Source organism: Styela clava, chromosome 2, assembly GCF_964204865.1.
Source record: "Styela clava chromosome 2, kaStyClav1.hap1.2, whole genome shotgun sequence".
NCBI classification, from domain to species: Eukaryota; Metazoa; Chordata; class Ascidiacea; order Stolidobranchia; family Styelidae; genus Styela; species Styela clava.
The window spans coordinates 4,532,785-4,555,118 of NC_135251.1; the positions used below are offsets into that span (position 1 = coordinate 4,532,785).

A 22,334-nucleotide genomic window follows, 5' to 3' on the forward strand; every position below is an offset into this window, starting at 1 on the left:
CCAAAACTCAATATTTGTACCAGGTCAGGATTAGGCCATTATTCCAGGTACAAATACTGCAGGAGTCACTTGGCTAGTCCCCGAACTCAATATGTGTACCAGGTCAGCATTCGGCCATAATTCCAGGTACAAATACTGCAGGAGTCACTTGGCTAGTCCCAGAACTCAATATGTGAACCAGGTTAGGATTAGGCCATAATTCCAGGTACAAATACTATGGGAGTCACTTGGCTAGTCCCAGAACTCAATATGTGTGACAGGTTAGGATTAGGCCATAATTCCCGGTACAAATACTGTGGGAGTCACTTGGCTAGTCCCCGAACTCATAATAGAAATAAAAAAAGGAAAATTGTATAATGAAAATATGGCCTAACCCTGACCTGGTACACATACAACGTTCCGGTGTACCTTGGTTCACATACTTCGGGGGTGCCATTATTACACCTAACAGTTTGACATAGTGCAGTCGAACGCCAGTGAACAAATCTTGAACTACCACAAATGGTAGAATAAAAACAATGTGCCTTGGTCAACGGATGTAAATCATTTTCATTTCGAAAAAATGTCATTTTGAAACCACTGATTTTATGCCAATAAGCCTTTTTCTCATTACAAATATACAGCATTGATATGTATGGCAATTCATATTTAATTGATTTTTTGCTATTCCAAATACTTGCCCAAATTTTTTTTTGAATCCTAAGTAAAGTTGCTATGGCTGTTATTCGAGTTCGAATGAGTGATGAGTGATTTTGCGAATTCGGCAAATATTTAGATGTACTTGTTAACAGTGACTCCGCTCGATCGAAATGCTAAGAGTAAAATTTATTTTATCACAATAAAATTGATTGAATATACTTTAGATTAATTATATTATATACATCCTCACACCCAGGGAAAAAGTCGCGTTTCAAACCTTGTATCGTGTTAACCCGAAAATATTTGACGGCATATTAAAGTAATGGATAATCAAGCAAATCCCGCCCTCAATTAGTGACGATATGTTTCTAAACGGCGACCAAACATAATGTGTGCACACGAAATTTTGCGACTTTCACTGCCTGGAAAAGCGTTTTTTGAATTTTCGCGGGCCTCAATAAAACTTATGTTGTTTACGGTTTTATTTTCAGTATTTTAAATTGCCGCTTTTCAATCAAAAAGTTGCGTTGTCTTTAGAAACTCGCCGCCGATGAACGTATTTACCAGATTCACAATTCCGTGCGCGTACAAAAATAAAATAAATGTTATCGTTATGGTGGAACAAATTTGTGGAAAATTTTCGTTTTAGAGAAAATAACACAATCGTAAAGGCGTTTGCGGGCCTAAATAACACGTTACGCTGATGAGTGATGAAAACAATCACGCGCAAGTTTCTATCGAGAATGTTTTCATTCAACGGAAACGTCTTGAAAGCGGCGTCGAAAATGTGTGACGTCACACAAATATCCGATATTCTTATGAACGTGAATTCCGATATTCGAATGACGAGATATTCGAATACTTTATTCGAATTGGCCATCCCTGTGTGCAACTATTAGGAAATTTAAGACTCAGTTAGCGATATATGCTAAAAGAAGGATAAAATGTTTTCATTGGAATTGGAGCTGAAGGGATATTTTCAACGTCAGGAGTAGAAGTTGAAATGTCAAAATTATCTGGGTAATATGGTAATTTCAGACTTTTATGAATTTTTTACTGAAACTCAAAAACATGAAGTGGACCAAGCGTTCCCAACAGTGTATTGAAAAAGCATGCACACAGCAATTAATCATAATTAAAATTAGATTTCCTTGTAGTTTGGAGCTGGAGTTGATATCTTCTCCAACCTGAAGTGGGTTATATTTGTCCAGTTTAGCAGTTGATTTGCCAAACCTTACTATTTGTGTGAAAATTTGGTTGAGGACAGATTCAATTATTTCAGGGGTGTGCAACAGGTGGCTCGTGGGCCATAATACGTTCCGTCAAGCTCCCCCCCCCCCCCAAGACTAAAAAAATCCCAATCTCAAGACTGTTTATGTTGACAGTTCTAAAGCTGATCTTAATAAACTATGCATAATCTTGAAGTTATCAATGTCCCACTAAACTGTTACATGAATGGGATTCGTTATTGTGAGAATTTTTCAATTCTTTACGTTTACGGAAAAGCTAAATTTTTTGTCTGGCCTAGCTAGATGTCTGAAGTTGGTTATATGGCCCACCGGCAAAAAATGTTGCACACCCCCTGTATTATTCCAACATCTCAATGGTTCAGCACTTCCTCATAATTACAAGCATTTAACTCAGCCCAAGGCCTTCTGATTCTATTAAGATGACTGACTTACTATGCTGAGTTGGCTTTGCAAGTTGCTCAGTTACTTCTTCATCTGATTGTTCTGCTTCTTCTTCAGACAGTGGGAGTTCACTTCTGAAGATAAAATTGGAGAATGCAAATGTATTAATTTTGATTCATTGGTTAGAATAACAGCCCCTATTACTCGATTTCAAAACCCTTCTCCCCTCACCCACAGCGTTGAAGATTGTGCACCAGGTAAGCTGGTGGGCATGGGCTTTGAACCAAAGATTTCTAACCTGTGATAGATAATAAGTTCAACACTTTAACCACTAGGCCAAGGCTCCCATGACGCGAAAATTAACAGAATTGTGTTAAACATAGCTGATATATGAAGGAATTTTTTACATATTGTATTTATTATAAATGTTTTATTATTTCTTATTTTAAATGATGTGTATATAAATATATATGCTTATCAACAAGCAAAGCTGAGCAATTTGTCAACTTGACATCAGATTTTAATGACTTATATGCAGTGGTGTCAATCAAAACAAAATACCGGTTACATTTGAATATAGATAGAGAAATGCATGTGCATTTTAAGTATAACATCTCGCTTTGAAAAGATGTGTTCAGAGCAACTGCCGCACACCTCTCATTAAATAAATAGGTTTGAATGTTTTTAATGGCATTCTCTTTTCTTCAGGCGCACATATTGACAAACTTTCAAAAGCATAAAATGCACATTAACGATCACAAAATTCAGTTTTATCCAAAGGCTGCAAGTTTCATGTACGTGTACCACGATTTTCTCACTGATAATTTAGCGCCGTACGAAGATAAAATTTGGGAACTGCTGCACTATGACATCACTATCCTTAACAATTGAAATATAGGTGAACATTATATATCATACAAAGTTAAAGTACTGTTATATCTAACCTGGGGCTTCCTACTTCTTGCAAAGTCTCCACATTTTCTCCAGTATTCTCAAAACTGTCATATGGTGATCCTTAGAAAGAATAATGAATGATTATCAAAAAACGATAGTACTTAGGAATCTGTTTTGAGCTATTTAACATCGTTTATCAGAAATTATGATAGAATTTCTTAATTTACTTGGAAAAGAAAGGTAAATAAATCATTAATGCGGCTTATACAGTGAACCATGGCCTCTCATCCGGTTACCAGTGCATGTCGGGTATGGGATTAATTAGCCAGTTATTTGTTTCAGATGCATGTACTTGATGGTGAAGGAAGCTTGATGGGTAGCTTGATGGGTACATGAACCACTATTTGACGACATGAAATTCAGCAAACCTCTCGCACCTAATTATCCGCAGGATTCGAGACTGTAAACCGAGCAAGATATTCTGATCGGTATGCTAAGCATACATCCATAATAATGCTCTGCAACCAAATGTAACAACTTGGAAACAATTTATATTTTTCCTTGAAATTAATTGGAATATCCTAGATTTATATTCAATCATATCAGACTGAAAATTTTGTTCGATAATTCCATATTTATAGACAATAAACAATATAACAGGCTACAAGATGCTGTTGAATGATATGCCAGTTTCAGCAGCAATGGAAGTATATTTATTTAACATTAAATCCCCAAAAAATGAAAAATACTTGATGACCTTTACGTACTCATCATACCATAGCACCACTCAATTTAAAAAACATATCTATAACTCACCAAATTCAGCTTTTGAAGTTGTGGCCGGAAGTTGTTTAGAAAAAACATTAGTTGTAACATCTGCTGACTTGCTTTGACTTTTGAGTTTTGTGAATATATCCAACTGAATTTTTAGTACCTGTAATGAATAAAGTTTTTATACAAGATTAGCACTAAGGACGCAGAGCAATATTTAAACAGACAATGGTATCTAATGATTCCAATGCTGAAATTTGATGCATTTTCCCATAAAACCATACTATATAAAAGTGCTGCTTATTTTATTAAGAATTCTTCCATTTATTGAAAAACTTTCAAAATTTGCATACTTATCTTTGATAACTCACTAAACTGATAGTCTACAATTGGTAATTCATTAAAATAAAAATTGTGAAAAATTAGTAAATTCATTTCAAATTCAGACTTTTGCTTTTCGGAACAGAAACACAAATGAATCTTGATACAAAACCTTGGTATTGTAAAATCATTAGTTTAAAATTAAAATAAATAATCAATGCAGTAGAGCAAGATGAATGATAAATTTTGGGAACTAAAAAAATGTACAATGAAATTGTTTTTTTTATCAAAACACAAATAAACATAATTAAAATATAGCAAATATTGAATATATGCAACACAATCCCATTCGATGACATTATATTTTATAAATCTTTTAAAGGATTGAAATGACGCCAATGGAAATAACATACACTTCGGTGAAACTTTAAAGTGTTCAGTTCAGCGGGAACAATTTAGACTTGCAGTTTATTTCAGTTTTTACGCAAATCGTTGATTTTATGTCTGTCCCATATTTTATATTTAGATTATCGCAGAAAGAATTTCAAACCTCAGATCCAATTTCATTCAATTGATTCTGTAATATTTCTTTATCTTCATCTGCTATTTTCCATATTTGCAATGATAACTCCTTTGTAACATTAGGAAGCAGATTTGCAACTGCAACAATATCTTCATGGTTTGCAGTTCGATTTTCATCCAGAACCAACCGATCAATCTGTTGAAATAACCAAATACAAAGAACAATCAGACGTGGATAAAATATATAACAGTCATATTCATCATAGTTTTGCCAAACCCATATTATTCATATTACACAGAAATGCATTGTAACATTAAATACAGCCTGGTGCTAGAAGTTGGGAGTTTTCATCAAGGGAGAAACAATAGTTATCAAAATTCAATGTTTTCGCTGTGTAGCATTTTTTGTGGTGAAATCAATTGTATTTCACAAATAGCTAACAATTGTAATCATCAAACAAAATTGTAAAATAATTGTTAACTCAGTGCAACAGAGTCAAAATTGGAATTTCAAAAACAGACAAGCTCTTGTGACATTAAATACCTAGCCAGGTGCCAGAAGTCAAAGGTTGTTTTGGAAGGTAATTCATTGATTCTGTACTAAAGACTAAAAGTTAAAGTTTGTCACAAGGTTTGTTGTGAAAATGCATGCTTAATTCATGTCCCAAAGGCCTAATTGGCCTGTCTCATTAGAATTTTCTAAAATACAATGGGACATACAAACATTCATGATATCAGAATTAATCCTTCCATTGTAAATGTCAAAAGATTTATAGCTTTAATAGTGCTTTAATCAGTCATCAGTAATTTATTTTTCCACAAATGCTGAAATGTGTGCCGTACATATACAGCTTAGAATAAAATAGAATAGGAATAGCATCTCAGTGAGGAGAACGTTATGGTACAGTCTAGTAAATCCAGAGGCACTAGTCAATGTAAAAATAGAGACTACAAGCACCATTAAGCGTGGTAACCATGACAACTGCTCACCCGGGGCACTGGCATCTGATTAGATTAGGTACGAGTTTGAGTTTTCAAGGATGCATAAGGTAGGATTTGCAAAGTGCAGGCGTGGAAAATTGATAGGAATAAATTATGAAACATGAACCTCGTACTGTCATTGAGATTGAGTAAAAGATGAGTACAATAACTCTGTGTGAAATTATTGAGATTAATGATTCTAATCAGTGAATTGAATATTCAACGAAATGTGGGTAACTATAAAGACTATAATGTGAAACAGTTATTCAGGGGTTTCGGAACAAGCAGTCAATGAAATGTTAAACAACAATTGGGAATAGTGTAGAGGTGTAACCATTCAAAATAAAGGTAGTTGTAATGCACAAAATATAACATTTATTAACAACTTAGCATGAATGGACTAACTAACTGATTTGAGATCAAGGTTTATTGTACATCTATGGCCTGGAAATTATTGTTTTGAATGCCATACTGCACCCAATAATATATGGGTGATATCCACAGAACACTCCTACCTATCGCATGGCATATGTCCATGCAATGGTACCAATTAGCGGAGAAATACACTATAAAAATAAATATAGAATGAGATTTAAATCAAGAAGAACGACTATTCCAGGTACTAAAGACTCAATAGCTATGAATCTGGTCAATTGTTTAGCTGAAAATAGCGAGAAAATGGAATAACAACACGACATTAACTGGGAGATGTGGCAACAGCAGATTGGTAAGAGGAGAGCATGAGTTTTCTATATTTTGCTTTGAAAGTTTTGTAAATGATGACCTGGGAACTATTATTAAAAAAGATAAATTTAAAATTATACCAGTTTTCATAAATTTCACCATGCAACCCAATTTTGGGCTATGAAAGTGTAAAACTTTAACTTATTACAAAATTAAATTCAAGCCCGTTAAAAAGGTTAATTAAGTGATTATTATTGTTTTATACCTCTGTGCTGCCCGAGGATGATTTGAAAGCTTGTAGTTGATCTGATGACAGGTTGCAGTCGTCAAGGCCCAACACTTCAACACAGGATTGATTGGAAAGTATTTGTCCAACTGATGATAAACCTTCAACTCCCATGTTTGTGTTTCCATACAGCCACAACCTCTGGATCTATAAAGAGACAAGAATAATTTATAAACCATGAAATCTATAAATGGTTCTTTACTGAGTGAGAAATAAAAAATTATGAAAATTCTCAAACTGAAAGTAGTTTTCGATACAAAATATACCATTAATATTCCATAGAAAATACTGTTGAATTTAAAAACAAAATCTGAACTACAAAACTAGACATATCAGAAGTAAAATCTGTAAATTCAGATTAGTTGAATCCCATGTTAACAACGGCACGAGATGAATGATTGAGCAATTATGAAATTTTTAAAACTCATAGAACAGAACAAAAATATTGTTATGGTATCAAAACGTCATACTTGCAGGTATGAATTTCAAAAGTCAAAAAATGTTTTGACCTGCCTTTGCTCACTATGAGATAACAAAATTCCTAAAAAGATTAGCATTTGCGAAAATTTCTTGCAGTTTTTGCAGGGAAGTGCACTTATAGTAAACAAAGAAAAATTGTAAGCTCATACTATAGCTTAAAATACGAAAAATTTGAAAATCAAGTTTTGTTTTTTCACTTTAATACAAAAATCACCATTGGGCGAAATAGCGATCGGGTCGTTGCTGCAAGCCATGTCAATTGGACAAAAACTCAGCTAATTCTGTGAAGTTTCATTAAAAATAATTCTAAAAACTTTTTAGTTCCTGATCAAGCATATTCATTGTGTACAGCGGTTTTCTATTCAAAAATTTAGGGGGCTCCGTCTGGAAACCATCTAATTATTTTTAAACATATAAAAATTTCTATAAATGGTTCTTTACTGAGTGAGAAAAAAAAAAGCCGGTAGGCTCCCAGGATCTCCGCTGATAGTTGGGACCCGCACCTAGCTACTTATTGCCATCCATAGAAACTTGAGGATCTTTAACTGTGGCGCAATTAACTAAGTGAGCGGGTTGGTTAAAAAGTCCAATTCATTTTAAGCGCTGCATGTTTTGTAGACATACTTACGTGACGGATATGCGGTGACTAAAAATTGGAAAGAATCATGTTCATTAAAATCCCTAAGGCTTCTCCAGTTTATGGAGTATCGAGACCAAAGACGACTTATTGGGAAGCGTATTTTGCTGTGCAGAAGGTAGCGTTCTTGAAATTTCAAATATCAACTTAGTTAACAAGTTAAAGGCAATAAGTTGGGAAAAAATGGGAATTTCACAACAATCAACGCGTTATTCGTCGTTGTCATGGTAATGAAACCTCCATCCGGGTTTTCTATGAAACGCACAATACTAGGGTGACATAATAACCCACGTGAGAAATTTCATCCCGATTGGTCCAGACAGATACACAGACAGAACGACAGATAATAAAAGTGTCTCCTAGAGCGGAGATCCATTATGAACATTTACAAACTGGAAGTGTTTTTTTGTGGAATTTCTAGGTTTTGATTCACGATATTCTAGAAATATTCTGGACCAGGGTGGTCCAAACCCAGGCCTGTGGGACAGATGGTACCGTGTATTCCCGAAAATAAGACCTACCATGAAAATAAGACCTAGACTGAATTTTTAAAATGATTTCAATATAGGGACTCCCCTTTAAATAAGACCTACTCAATAACGCGAATTTGTTTACCTAGTCGATAGCAAGAAATCTCTCTTACACGTTTTCAATGATTAATAATCTATGTTTTGCAGTTAATTCGAATAAAAACGTGTTATTTATAAGTAAATGGATATCGGTTTTCCTATTATATATATTGAAAAATCTCGCAATTCTCTACTTTGTAATTTTGTTTTTGATAAATGAAAATATAAGACATCCTCCGAAAATAAGCCCTAGTGTTATTTTTTGGAAGAAAATTGAAATAAGACTCGGTCTTATTTTCGGGGAAACACGGTAATCAAAAATCGCATTTGTTGTTGTTTCGTCATAGAATTAACCAGAAAAATCTTTTGGCATATTGTTATATCACCAATGCCACTGAATTGAACAGTGTTCTCAGGCGACTAGCAAAGTTGAATGATGTGCTTGACAGTCTAAATTGTTATCTGGATTTCTATCTTTTTGGTCAAGAATATATGCTAACAATTTTGGTATCATAGAAAACTAAAAATCGAATTAGCTTGGTTGGCTATGTCTGATAACTAATATTAATGTCATGGCCTCACAATATAATTCATGCCGGATGTTTTTTGCAGCCCGCCTGAACAGTATTACAAAAAATGCTGCATATATGTCAGAACATTTAGTAATTACCCTCCTGTACCTCACATTTAGTAATGAATCAATCTGCAGTTATTTATTTGTAAGTTATTTTGCAAACTGACGAATTCAAACATATTTTTAACTGAATGTGGTGGTGGGGGGGTACCACAATGCTTGCTTGATATGTCGGCAAGTTTTGTCGGTGACAAAAGAATATAATTTAAAACAGCAATTTAGAATCTTGTGAGCAATGAGCATTTTCCAAAGTTAAGATTTTGCTTTAAAAATCCTATAGCTGTTCAAAAGCACTTACATTTGCGGAAACACTTTTATCGTTATGGAGAGTTTGAAATCTTACACTAAACGTAGATATAGAAAGCCTTTTGCTGGTTTTAGTAAGGTTTTTGGTGGCCCTTGCATGTTTTAGCTTGATAAATGACAAATACTGATCAACGTGGCTAATCAATTTTGTGACCCCTGGAGTCGACAACCTTGGACCACACTGTTCTAGACCTTACCATTGAATTTGAAAAAAAAATCAAACTACAAAATTAGACATATCAGAATCGATATATATTGGGTGAGCCACTCAAACACTGAGAATTCTGACCCATGTTGTCAAATAGATCGGAAGCTTGAGCTTTATGAAATCCTTAATACTCACAAAGCAGAAAACTAACATTAAAATATTACTATGATATTAACATGGCCTATTTCAAATTATTATTACAGGTAGCTAATGGAATGCTGCTCCAATAGAGTAAAGTATCGTGGCCCCCTGTTTGAGTGAGTGACCATAGATTTGTATCTGGCTCCTATTCTTTTAACCGGAAATATTGAACTTGGAAAATGTATTTTCTCTCGTCATGTACGATGTTAATGTCTTCATTTCTCACAATTCTTTTGTATATTTGTAATATAATTTTGGCGCTAGTGGGAACATATGAAATAGAAAGGCCTGCTGCCGTTTGTACGAAATAGGCAGAGCAGCCCAGGACAGGTTTCTGGCAGATAGCAGTTACATCATTGAGAAAACATGATAAAAAATATCCAAGACTTTTACATCGCGGGACGAGGCCAATTTTTAGCGCTTAAATTAGAGTTTAAAATTAGGACATTATATATTTATCCGGGGGGAGAGGAAAGCCAATAAGATTGCTTAATCATCATATGGCGAACCACGGCCTCTCGTTCGGTTACCATTCAATGGATTGGATTAGTTTTCAGATGCATGAACTTCATGGTGGAGAAAGCCGTGACCGACCAGTGGGTACATGAACCACCCTATGGTGGCGAGGGTCCAGCCAGCCATCCTCTCATACGTAATCAACCCTGCATGTGATTCGAAACTATGAACCCATGCATGGTAATCAGAGATGCGATGGCAAGCAAAGTCCTAACTCTTAGCAGAATTTGCCACACTGCCGAGCCATGCACCACACCGCTGAGAGTTTTTCATATTACCGCTCAACAGGTCGTGACAGAATAAGTAAAAAAAATTTCTGTTCTTCAGTTGAACACCAAGGCTCGCCATAATTTTATATGCTTAGAACCAGATCATGTTCGTTTCATTGGACTACACATACGAATTTTTAGAAAATTGGTTGCCAAAGGGGCATATCTGCTGTAAATTTACAGGATATATATGCATACTGGCTATTTTGCAATTGATGATAATTTTCTGCTGTTACATATATATTTTCAAACAACTTCATTGATTGTAGGAATCATGTTAATTTAAGATCGAGTAAAATTTTATATCACTCAAGGGAAAAGCCAGTGGGGGAGATTACATGGGTAATAACCCTCATTTTTTACTTTTTTATGATTCAAAATTTCTTCCTCCTACTTAGAACAAACAACGGCCTCGTTTTACTTTCAGCAAATCACAGCATTGCGGTCAAAACTATTTTATTCTAGGCACTATCACCTTAACGCAATTATCACCACAAGTTTTTATTTGTCTTTACAGCATCTTATTCTTTCATAGCGCTGATAAAAATGCTTATCTCCGTTATTATTGAGATATTTACCTTACTCATCATCAATCATATCGTGATTATTGATAAACAATTGCACAAGGTTCAGAATCAAGATTATTAAAAATGCATGGTTCATTAATGAAGAATTGCCAACTGTGGCGGCATCAAAAAAATGGAATTTTTCCATAAAAAACATCAAATTTATTCTCCGACTGATGAAAACCTCAGTACAATTGTCGAATCCGCGAAAAATACAAATGTGTAATAGTGGTTTGTAATCAAGTAAGAGGGGATACATGTTTTATATTCTGGCTTCAAATATACACGAAACGAATTTACCCATCGCCTAAAGGTGATTACATTACATTTGGCTGCTCAAAAGGAGAGAAGTGTTATAGGTTGCATTGAAATTAAAATTGAATTTTATTGAAGTTAATTGTGACAAGTAATAGTAATTGTGACAAGTAATAGATTTATATTTCATACACATTCAATCGATGCTACACGTGAGCTTGTCCTTGTGTATATAAACATTTATAATGTCTATTGCCTACTAAAGGTGATCACATTACATTTGACTGCTCAAAAGGAGAGAAGTGGTATATGTTTATCTAAGGAATACAAATATCAGTGCATTGAAAATAAAAAGGGTTTTTATTGAAGGTAATTGTGACAAGTAATAGTTTTATATTTCATACACATTTAATCGATGCTACATGTGAGCTTGTCTTTGTGTATATAAATCAGAGGTGTGCAACATACGGGTACAGCACGGCCTGTGATACCTATTTACGTGGCCCGCTAGCCGCTACAGACTTCATACTTCGTAGCTTATTAATTTAAGAACTTTTTCTGAATTGTAACGGCGTCATTGGCATTTTTGACTGCAGTATAGGTCTATGGACTTTTCCCCGAGCATCGACTTCCTCATTTACTTCGTGACATTGGCCAAGCAGCAAGATGCAAAAAGTGACGTAACAATGCTCCCTTTTCGTATCTGCTCTGACACTATTCCTACTAAGATTTCCAGGCGTAGTCGTGAACCTTACCTCGTTTTCGGGCTTTTGAACTATATTCATTAGTTTTCAGTTGTGTTTCGGAAATTTAAATATAAATCAGATAATTCGAGGATCATGTTGTCTTCTTAGAAGATTTAATTTAATTGCAACAATAAAAAAGTAGTGTAGAAATAGCTTTAATAGTCTAGGCTAAAATTGTTTACCAGTACATTTAAAAAACAGATTATTGTATGCCAGGGTGGTCCAAGATTGTCGGCCTCGCGGGCCACACTATTATTTTTGTATTGTTTCCGGGCCACAATAGTACAAAGAATAAGTAAATAGTGCAATACAAATCAAATACTTTTTGTCCGAACACATTAACCATTATTTGTCATTCATCAAGATAAAACATGCAAAAACAACCACAGATAAAATGACATAAAGAACAAATTTCTATTTTAGATTGTCACCGACATAACGTACAGATATTAGGCAAGCATTGTGGTATTTTCTTCCCCATATCCAGTCAAAAGTCATCTGAATTGGTCCGCTTTCTTTTCATACTTATGTTTAAAAACTTACAAATAACAAAAAATAAAAAGCCAGTTAATAATCCAGACTAGCCAATCACAATATTCAACTTCGCTAGTTGCCTCAGCTAGCCATAACACTAGTCAATTCAGTGAAATTAATAATGTAACAATATGTCAAAATATTTTTCTGGTTATTTTTATGTCGAAACAACACTGATTGCGATTTTTTGTTTACTCTCGAGCAAATGCGACGCGGGCCACAGATAATGAAACGGCACAAGTGGCCCGCGGGCCTAGGTTTAGACCACCCTGTTGTATGCAATGAATGAATGAATCATAATGATGATTTGAAACATATAACCCGCTTTACAGGCGTCAACTTGCGAAACCACTCCTAAAATAAACCCGAAAATTTTGCAGTGGTTAAGTATAGGAAGAATTTTCCGGGGGTCAAAGGTCGGGAAAATCCAAATAAGACTACATCACACTGCGATTTAATTCCGTCTACAGCAGGGTCATCCGAACCTTTTTGGTCGAAGGGCCACATGTAGTTTACTAATAATCGCGCGGGCCACTTAACATGATAGTTATGCGCTAGTTTTTCTACACTGACTACAGGTAAATGAAAAAACAATACCCTCATACCAAACTTTCACAATTATTAGAGCATAAAACTGTTGTTTCCCAACCATTGATGGGGCGCCATCAGTGGTGATTCCCAAAAGTTTCGCCAAAGGCAAGCAAAGCCGCTTGATCATTTTCATCACAGGTTCCAACATAACAACGGTGAGCTATTCGGTAATTTCAGGATCATCACCCACTTTCGTACCATAGAAGATCACCGACTGATCCGTAACCTTGATGTCAGTGCTTTCGTCAAGTGCCAAGGAATACGATGAAAATTTTCCCGCTTTTGCAATTGAAGATTTCGCTAAAGAATTCCCAAGCTCTCAACACAACGAGTTAAAGATGTCTTGACAGGGTATTTTTGCAAACACCTCTTTTATATCCGGACGTAAAACATTGGAAACCCGAATACAATAAATAATATACCGTATTTATTCAATTATAACGCGCACTCGTGTATAACGCGCACCTTTAAATTTTGAATGAAAATTGGTATAAAATTCTTTTTTTTATTTTCTATTTTCATGAGTTTCCGCATAATCAACAACCTCCAGTTTGAATGCAGCCCTATATGCAGAACGTTTTTGTCTTGCCATAATAGATAATGACTAATATATAATGGGTATCTACAGTACAGTACGATAATGGCAAATAAATATTCTCAACGCAGCGGGAATGTCAAACGCATGCTGAGCTGTCGCATGTGCGTGTGCTTGCACGAAATCGAACGCTTGCACGAATGTCAAACGCACGCTGAGCTGTCGCATGTGCGTGTGCTTGCACGAAATCGTCCTGCATTGGAATGTGCATGCGCGAGCGCACGCACGTTTCAGATGTTTAAAACCACATTTTCAATAACGCATTTCTCAGACCTCGTGTATAACGCGCAGCATTGATTTTTGCCTAAAATTCAGTTCAAAATTTTGCGCGTTATAATCGAATAAATACGGTACATTTCTTAACTAATTCTCAATTTGAGAATGGCTTCGATTGTTTTGCGATAACGTCATATAATAACAGACCAAGTGTGTAAGCGACTATGGCACCTTTATGTATCGATATCTCCTCCTAGTTGGTTGATTCAAAATGGGACTCATGCCTCGTTTAAAAGGGCTGACAGAGCGCAGTTTCGGAAACAAACAAATCGGCTTTGTATACTACATCATTCAAAATAATAATTTTGCTCATTTTTTTTATTCGATTCTGAAAAATACAGTGCGGGCCACTGGCCACACGAAATGCACTTGCGGGCCACGAATTGGACGACCCTAGTCTACAGTATTGTGACGATCCCCATTGTTGCAGAATAATGTGCATTGTATGAAAACCGCCTTGTTCTGGCAGTGGTACGTGATCTTACTTTATGGTTGTAGGTTATTATACAAAAAAGCTTAACCAAGTTCAAATGTCTACCAGTAAGAAAAGAAAAGTTGATTATCACATTAATTACCTACCTAATAAATATACTGATTTTACGTGCTCTTCCATTAAATAAATTATTCATAAAAAATTATGAGGTATTCGATGGCCTGGCTCCCGGTATCACTATACTTGTAGTTTGTGGCCCATTGCGCTAAACAGTTGCACGTCCCTGATATAAACGATTATAATGTCTGATATTAGCAAGTCGCAAATGACTTTCAAAATTAATTTTCAAGATTTCTATCGCTTTATTTCTAAACGTTGGAACATAGAAACAATATTTAGAATATGGGTTAATATTTCGCGACTTATATCAAATTAATTTGGGAACCACTTTTATAATTAAATGCGGGCATATAAGAAATTGTTAATATACATAAAATGAAATACGAAATGGATAAATATTTTGCGTCACATCAAAAAATTGGGATATACATGCATATATCATTTGTTTATTGTCTATAATCATGTCATATATCGTGACTGACAATTTACGGTAATTTGGTCTCGCTATATCTCATGTACATTCGTGTTTGTGCCATATTTCATATTAGAATTATATGGTAGCGTTATGTAGGGCATAGGTTCTCAAAGTGCTCCGTATGGAGCCCCAGGGCTCCGCGAGAGAAACCCAGGGGCTCCGCGAGCTATTCGATTATTTTTCAAAATACTGACTTGGCTAATTTAAAACTGTTCCTAGAAGCAATAACAGCTTTGATAAAATTTGACAACAATATAGCCTCGAAATATGGCAAAGTGGCGGACCTAAAAAATGACATTATTTATAAGCAGGAGCGCAGCCAGGATTCTAAAGAGGGAGGAGGTTCAAAATTGGAATCGAAAATTTACGCGCAACATTCTTGGCGATTCAAAAAAAAACGGATAACGAGATTTCTGTTGCGTGAAATATTCAATTCATGACCGTGAGAGTATTTAAAGTGTCTTGTCGTAATAATTTAATTGTGCTCATCGTTACTCACGTTCAATTCGAGATTACTATTAGGATTACTTAAATGAAAGTATACTATTCTAGAATAACATAAACTGCGTGATGAACTGCTAATTATAAATAAATTGGAGTCGTATTTTTGCGATCTTGGGATTTGTTAAACTTGATTTGTTCTTTCGCACTCGAGATTATTTTTAAGCAAGATATCGCCGTTTGAGAAATCACAAGGTCTTGGAAAAATACAAACGATTGAAATTTATTTTAGTGCATGCGGCTCCGTCGGTAGTTTCAGAGTGGAAAAATGATATATCGCGCGCTTAATTGACTGTGTTTCAATTTCGCAGTTACCACGATGAATAACCGAAGAAAACCTAACATAACACCAAATTTTGTGATTTACAATGTCTATAAAAGCGTTTTTGTTCTGACGTGAGTCTGCCGAAACAAAACTTATAGTCTTATTTTCCATTTTAATTTTTATTTCTAATATTTCAGAATGCCGCTTTTTAATCAAGAAATTTGACTAGCGGATTTACCTCTTTATTAACTATTATTTTTAGCATTTCGTCGCCGATGATTATCATGTTTTTCACATTGAACTCATAATTCCCCACGAGAACAAAAAAGCAATTATCGTCGTCATTGTGGAACAATACACGTATATGCCGAAGGAAATTTTTGATTTAGGGAGAATAAACACCGGCGTAAAGATGTTTGAGGTTTAAAAACACGCCATGCTGACGAAAACAATCGCCGATTGTAACAAAATGCAATCGCGCACGTTATTAGCGGCCTTTTAAGTCTTCCAAAAATGTCAACAGGGGAAAAGATTCTACCCCTAATTTATTAATATGTTTGTCATGTATCAAATTTACAGCTTTAGTATCTTACAATTTATCTTTGAAATTTAGATTTATTTATGACTTGTATTAACCCTATTGAAAGGGTTTAGTATTTAAATTGAGTAAAGTACGTTCAACTTACTCAGGAATATTAATCGGAAAGTAACAATTTTAACATTTATTTTGGGGCTCCGTGAATAATAGTCAACCTTTTCAAGGGCTCCGCAACGCCAAAAGTGTGAGAACCCCTGATGTAGGGCAATGCGAAAATGCAAGATTAGAGAGATTGATGTTACCTCCGTCACTCTACAGCAATATTTTTTTGCGCGAACGACATTTTTGTTGAAAAATTCACCTCACAAAAACAATGCGTGGAACAGTTAGCTGAATTATCAAACATTCAGCGAGTAAAAGACTGGATATTTTATGCAAAAGACCAAAACAAAATAGCTTGGCGAGTTAGTTGGCCCATACCTCTCTACTTTCCCATAGCATTTATAATCCATAAGTTAAAATAGTTGTGATATCATTGTTAACTGGGAGCTACGAGGTCAAAATTAAAATCCAAAAACAGACAAGGTCTTGGGACAACTAGCCAGGTTCCAGAAATTAAAGGTTACTTTGAATGGTAATTATAGATTTCGTACAAAAGACTAAAACTTAGAGTTTGTCACAAGGTTTGTTATGAAAAGGCAAGCTTAATTTATGTAACATAGACCTCATCTGATTCATTGGGATTTACAAAATTACAAGTTTACGGCAGCAGAATTACTGTATATCATGTCAAAAGATTTTTAGATATTGTGCTTAGATGACTAAAATAAATGTAATAAGCTGTGACTCAAGCTTATACCGGCGGACATTTCGTATTTGATCAAGTCAAAATTAAATTTGGTTATGGAACACTTATCATTAATTGTCTAAGAAATATTATTTTCGGTCGAAAGTTTGACATACGGTACCTTTTTTCCTCTTTACTATCGAACACTCAAACCAAACAGCTATTTTTGGAGATGATAAAATAACATGGGAACTATGAATTCACATGCATGGGCGTGATGACCAATGAACTTGACTGCGTTTGCACAAGTTCAAACCACTGAACACAAGGTGTAATAAAATGGTTGGTTAACGCCGAACTGCAATGAATTCAGTTTTTCAAAAAATAGTAACTCTTTCAGTGGACACTTGTACATGGCTTGGGGTAGAGTGGAAGTCATGAATGAGAGAGATATAGAATATTTTTCTCAAAAACAATATTCGATAAGTACTCAAGAAAATGAATGCCGCTCCTAACACTGCCCATTTATTCTAAAATTTTATTAAAAATCAATTGAACTTGGAAGTTTATCAGAAAAAAAATCTTTCTTTGGGTGCAATCAAAGTGACTATAAACCAAGTGAGGACATGCATTGGTAACGTTATAAGCGCTCGCGTGACGTCACACCAGCCATATTGTGTCCAGAGTTCTATCGCTGTATGATCCTATTCCTAACCAAGTGATTTAAACCTGCGATCGTTAAACAGCTGAATGAAAAAAAACGATGCTCAATAAGTCGGAAACTTTCAAACTTTCGCAGCGGCAAAACGAATGAACATTCTTCTGAAAAATCAATTAACCGCAGATGTTTCTCGGATAACTTGGCTCAGCGGTATGGTCAGCATATACGAAGTTAAGGTTGAAGTCATCTAACTTCACTCGATAAATCAACACCCAATAAGACCAAAATATTAAACAAAAAGATAAACATTTTATTATAAAATTCCTGATGTAAGTATCGCTACTTGCACAGAACCTATTTTAACAAACTGACAGAACTACAATACAAATTATACTACAGAAACTTGCACTATTTTTGCGGTACATGTCATGGTATTGAAATATGCGTATCGCAAATTTTCAACAAGGTGTACATTGCCAAAATAATATCAAATGATATACTACATGCCTGGAACGAAGGATATTGGCGTATATCAAGTTTACAAGAACATCTAATAATCTGGAGTGTATAAAATAATATATTATCTATTTGACTTGAACTCTTGCCACAGGTCAACTAGCATACAGTTTTTCAATACTTTTTTTGTCTCCTCTTTTGCGTGAATATTTAGCCTTAAATTGGGAGAACGTTTCAGAATTTTCAAAGCGATATTGTAGCAAGATGGGAAATTATATTCCAAGCAACTTTATCTGTCAGAAAAGTAACAGGCGAACATATATTAGAAAAGGCATTAATATTGGCGCGAAAAATAGTTTATACTTCGCGCAAAAATACGATTGCTTTATTCGATGGGTGGCATAAATATTGAGTAAAATTATCAATTTGCAAATATTTATCATGTGTGTAATACCTAAAAAGAGTTAGTAACGATTGTGGGCATTCATCGGGATTGACACTTTCCATAGAAACAAACAAACAATTTGAACCCTGTGTCCTTATAGGGTTCTCCCGGAAACATCAAGGCTAATTTTTAACTGTCAGATATCGATAAAATTACAATTAGGTTTTATCAACAAGAACGTAGAGGCCATGATGGCGTCGCTAGATAATAAATATTTTACATTTTCCGACGCAAAAGAATCGAAATATCCTGTCAATAATAAGTTGATAAGAACTGCAACAGTCGCGGCGGCTGGTTTTTAAATTTTGTAGCTTATAATGTACATGCTTCGATGAAATTCATTAGGCCGCACAATGTGCTAGCCATGAGGTCGTTTACATTCTATAATTTTTGGAGCAACTTTTGCAACAGCTCTTTAAATTAAGAAAAATTTCCCCGAGAAAATTCATTTCATCAGCTTCTGGAATGATTATTGTAAAACGCAGGCTTTAAGCTTTCAGCATGGTGTGAACAGGTATCATAATACCAGTTCAATTAGTACCTGATTTAAATGTATGCATCAGGTTAATGACGTTTCACACTTGCGAAGAAGAGCGATATGTGTTTTTCATACGGAACGTTGCTACGTTGCAACGTAATTGCGTAACGAAGTAATCAGGGAACGTTGTTGTTTAACTCAAGTTGGCGCATCGGACATGTCAAGAATTGGAGAACATTGAATGAAATAACTTATACAATTTTACTGGTGCACAATAAATTTCCATCTAATGTCGGAAGCTGTCTTTAACATCTACAAATGTGTCGATGTCATATTAGGTTAAAACAAGAACAAATCGAAGTTTTTTTTATTTAATTCAAAAGCTTTTCAAAAAAATTCCAGGCTTTTCAATTTTGCCGATTTTTGTATGATGACGCGACATTTTATCTCTATCTCATAATTATAATTAGTCTCCTAGATTGTTTCTCAAACAATATAAAACTTATCAGCATTAATAAGGTTCGTGAGATATGAGGTTTCAAAGTTGCATAACTCACACGGAATGATAAGATAACTATCGCAAATTTCCCGAAACCGCACAATACCAGTATGATTCTACGAGGCAAATAGCAAAGGAAAAACAATAGAGCTATGCTCAAATATATGGACATGTAGCGCCACCCAATGGCAATAATTTTGATGACGTCATAGCAAAAAAAAAAGTAATAGCCTTCCGGAGAAAAATTTTATCTTTAACCACTGAAAATTTCAAAGCAATTGGTCCAGTATTCGAAGAGAAAAGCGATTTTTTAAAAATGATGGAGACAAATAACAATAACAACATAATATTGAAACGATCGTTATGTCCACTAAACGTGTCCAATAATGAAATTACCAGAATAAAATGCAAAACAGTAAAAAATCTTCAAACAAATTGACGAATGAGACCATCTGGCGAAGCTAAAACAAACCGACGCTGCCGCATTTAACCGATTCGCTGGACACAAAATGGCGTCCGATATGCACCATTGAACTCGGTGCCTCCACTTGGTTTATAGTCACTTTGGGTGCAATATAGGGCCATTTTAGGTATTTCACACAATCACAGGACAAGACTCAATGAAACTAAATTGCTCATCGGAATTGGTTATTATGTATTTCAAACGAATATTCAAAAAAAATGAGTAGGCCTGAAAGCTGAAAAAGCAAAATTTAAAATTATTGAGGTTTTACATAAATTTCACCATGTAATCCAATTCTGGGTTATGAAGGTGTAAAACTATAACATATTAAAAAATCAAACTCAAAATTTCTTCCAACTCTTTCAAAAGCGATAATTATGTGAATATTATTGTGTTATACCTCTGTGTTTCCCAAGGATAATTTTAAAGCTTGTAGTTGATCTGATGACAGGTTACAATTGCGAAGGCCCAACACTTCAACACAGGATTGATTGGAAAATATTTGTCCCACTGATGATAAACCTTCAACTCCCATGTTTGTGTTTCCATACAGGTTAAAGTTCATGATCTATAATGAAACAAGAACAATTTAGGGTTGTAATTGGACTGTTATTAATCTTGTTGAATTAATCAACAAGTTGAGCATGGACAGTGGTTTTCACCCTTTTTCATGGAGCGGAATTCTAATGAAACATTCCAGTTGATAGAGGCCCCGTGTGCAATAGTTCATTGCCATTTATTGGCTAAATTGTATAAAACATGAACACATATTAAGAAAATCTAATACTGACAAAACAAAATGAACTATTCATATAGTATGTTAACCAAGATGGCGAACACCGGAACGTAGAAGGGTAGCAGATTAGGGTTAGGTCATAATTTCAGGTACAAATACTACGGCAGTCACTAGGCTAGTCCCCGAACTCTCAATAAAACTGAAATAAGTAAAATTGGAATAAATTTATGGCCTAACCCTAACCTGGTACACATGCTATGTTCCGGTGCACATACTACAGGAGTGCTAAAGATTCTGCTCTATGGTGTTTTACACATACTTTATAGTCAAGTAAGTATTCGTCAAATAGGAAATTTAACTATATTAATTACATTTGTGCCACGGACCGCAGATTTCATGTTTAAAACCAGGTCCAACACAACACTCCGTGTGAATATTTAGTAAACACTTTCAAACCAAAAAAATTCTGATATATAATTTAACATATAATTAATATAATTCTACTATATAGTAGTACCGGTAACTTCCAATATGAGCTGCTTGCCTAAAGCCTTATTTATAGTAAAAACATGAAAACAAATTTTAAAGAATTTAATATAAGAAACTCTACCTTCACATTTGATCCTTTCAATTCAGATGCCAGAGTTTGAAGTGAGGCTGACTTGAGATCACATCTACCGAAATCCATTGATAGTGACTTACAGTAGAAAGCTACTGACCCAATGACATGAACATCACTTATGGAGAGAGGATGACCCCACATGTCAATTTTGTCAAGAGATGATTTGACAATGTCACTCATTCCATTCTTGGCTTCGTTCAATGCAGTGAAAAGTTCCAAAAGATCTGATTTGTCTGATATTTCTTTGAGTTGTGATTGCAGACTTTTCTTGAGAATATCTCGCTTTTCTTCAAGATCCTGAATTTCTGTGAAAATATAAGAATATATGTATACTGATGATACTTGTGTCTGAATGATAAGTTACCATTCAGTAAAGATTGACTTGCAAATAACATTAGCGCTTATCTCTTTTAAATTAGTTATTGGAAAATTAAATCTAGTCAGCCATAGCCAATCAATGTATTGGGCACCTCATTGTACTAATGTGTCTGTTACATTGTTTAGACTAGTCTTTGTTATTGCACTTCAGATTTCCCCAAGCCTAAAACTTTAGTTCAAATCCAGTGTAAAATGTGTAATAATAATGATTGATGCATATTAATGATGCTCGGCTACTTTTTGCTTTGCAATAAAACACCCTAGTACAGAAATGGGCAAAGTATGACCCGTGGGCCAAATCCGCCCCGTTGAGTAATTCAATCTGGCCCGCATGATGGTGCCGCAACCAAACTAGAACTAAATTTTGATGTCTTAGTTAAAATTAGCTCAAGAAATTTGTTGAAATTGCGAATAAAATTAGTCTT

General features: G+C 34.9%; 1 protein-coding gene and 1 long non-coding RNA gene across 2 annotated transcripts in view; both read right to left on the reverse strand.

The window, feature by feature from the left end:
• LOC144431830 (uncharacterized) overlaps positions 1-22,334 on the reverse strand; it is a 278,870-nt gene that overhangs the window by 206,986 nt on the left and 49,550 nt on the right. The window lies entirely within an intron of this gene.
• On the reverse strand, positions 2,275-21,926 carry LOC144419956 (uncharacterized). The gene is made up of 8 exons (XM_078110235.1): positions 21,896-21,926; positions 21,520-21,836; positions 20,574-20,741; positions 6,709-6,876; positions 4,807-4,974; positions 3,981-4,098; positions 3,215-3,284; positions 2,275-2,404 (listed from the first exon to the last, which is right to left on the reverse strand). The coding sequence occupies exons 1-8, from the start codon at positions 21,924-21,926 to the stop codon at positions 2,275-2,277; spliced, it is 1,170 nt and encodes a 389-aa protein (XP_077966361.1).

Coding starts and splice junctions, on each gene's coding strand:
- LOC144419956 (XM_078110235.1), bottom strand. CDS start 21,926: ATGTTATTTGCAAGTCAATCTTTACTGAATG. Junction 4,975..6,708: donor CATCCTCGGGCAGCACAGAG/GTATAAAACAAT, acceptor TTATTTCAACAG/ATTGATCGGTTGGTTCTGGA. Junction 2,405..3,214: donor CAAGAAGTAGGAAGCCCCAG/GTTAGATATAAC, acceptor TTTTATCTTCAG/AAGTGAACTCCCACTGTCTG.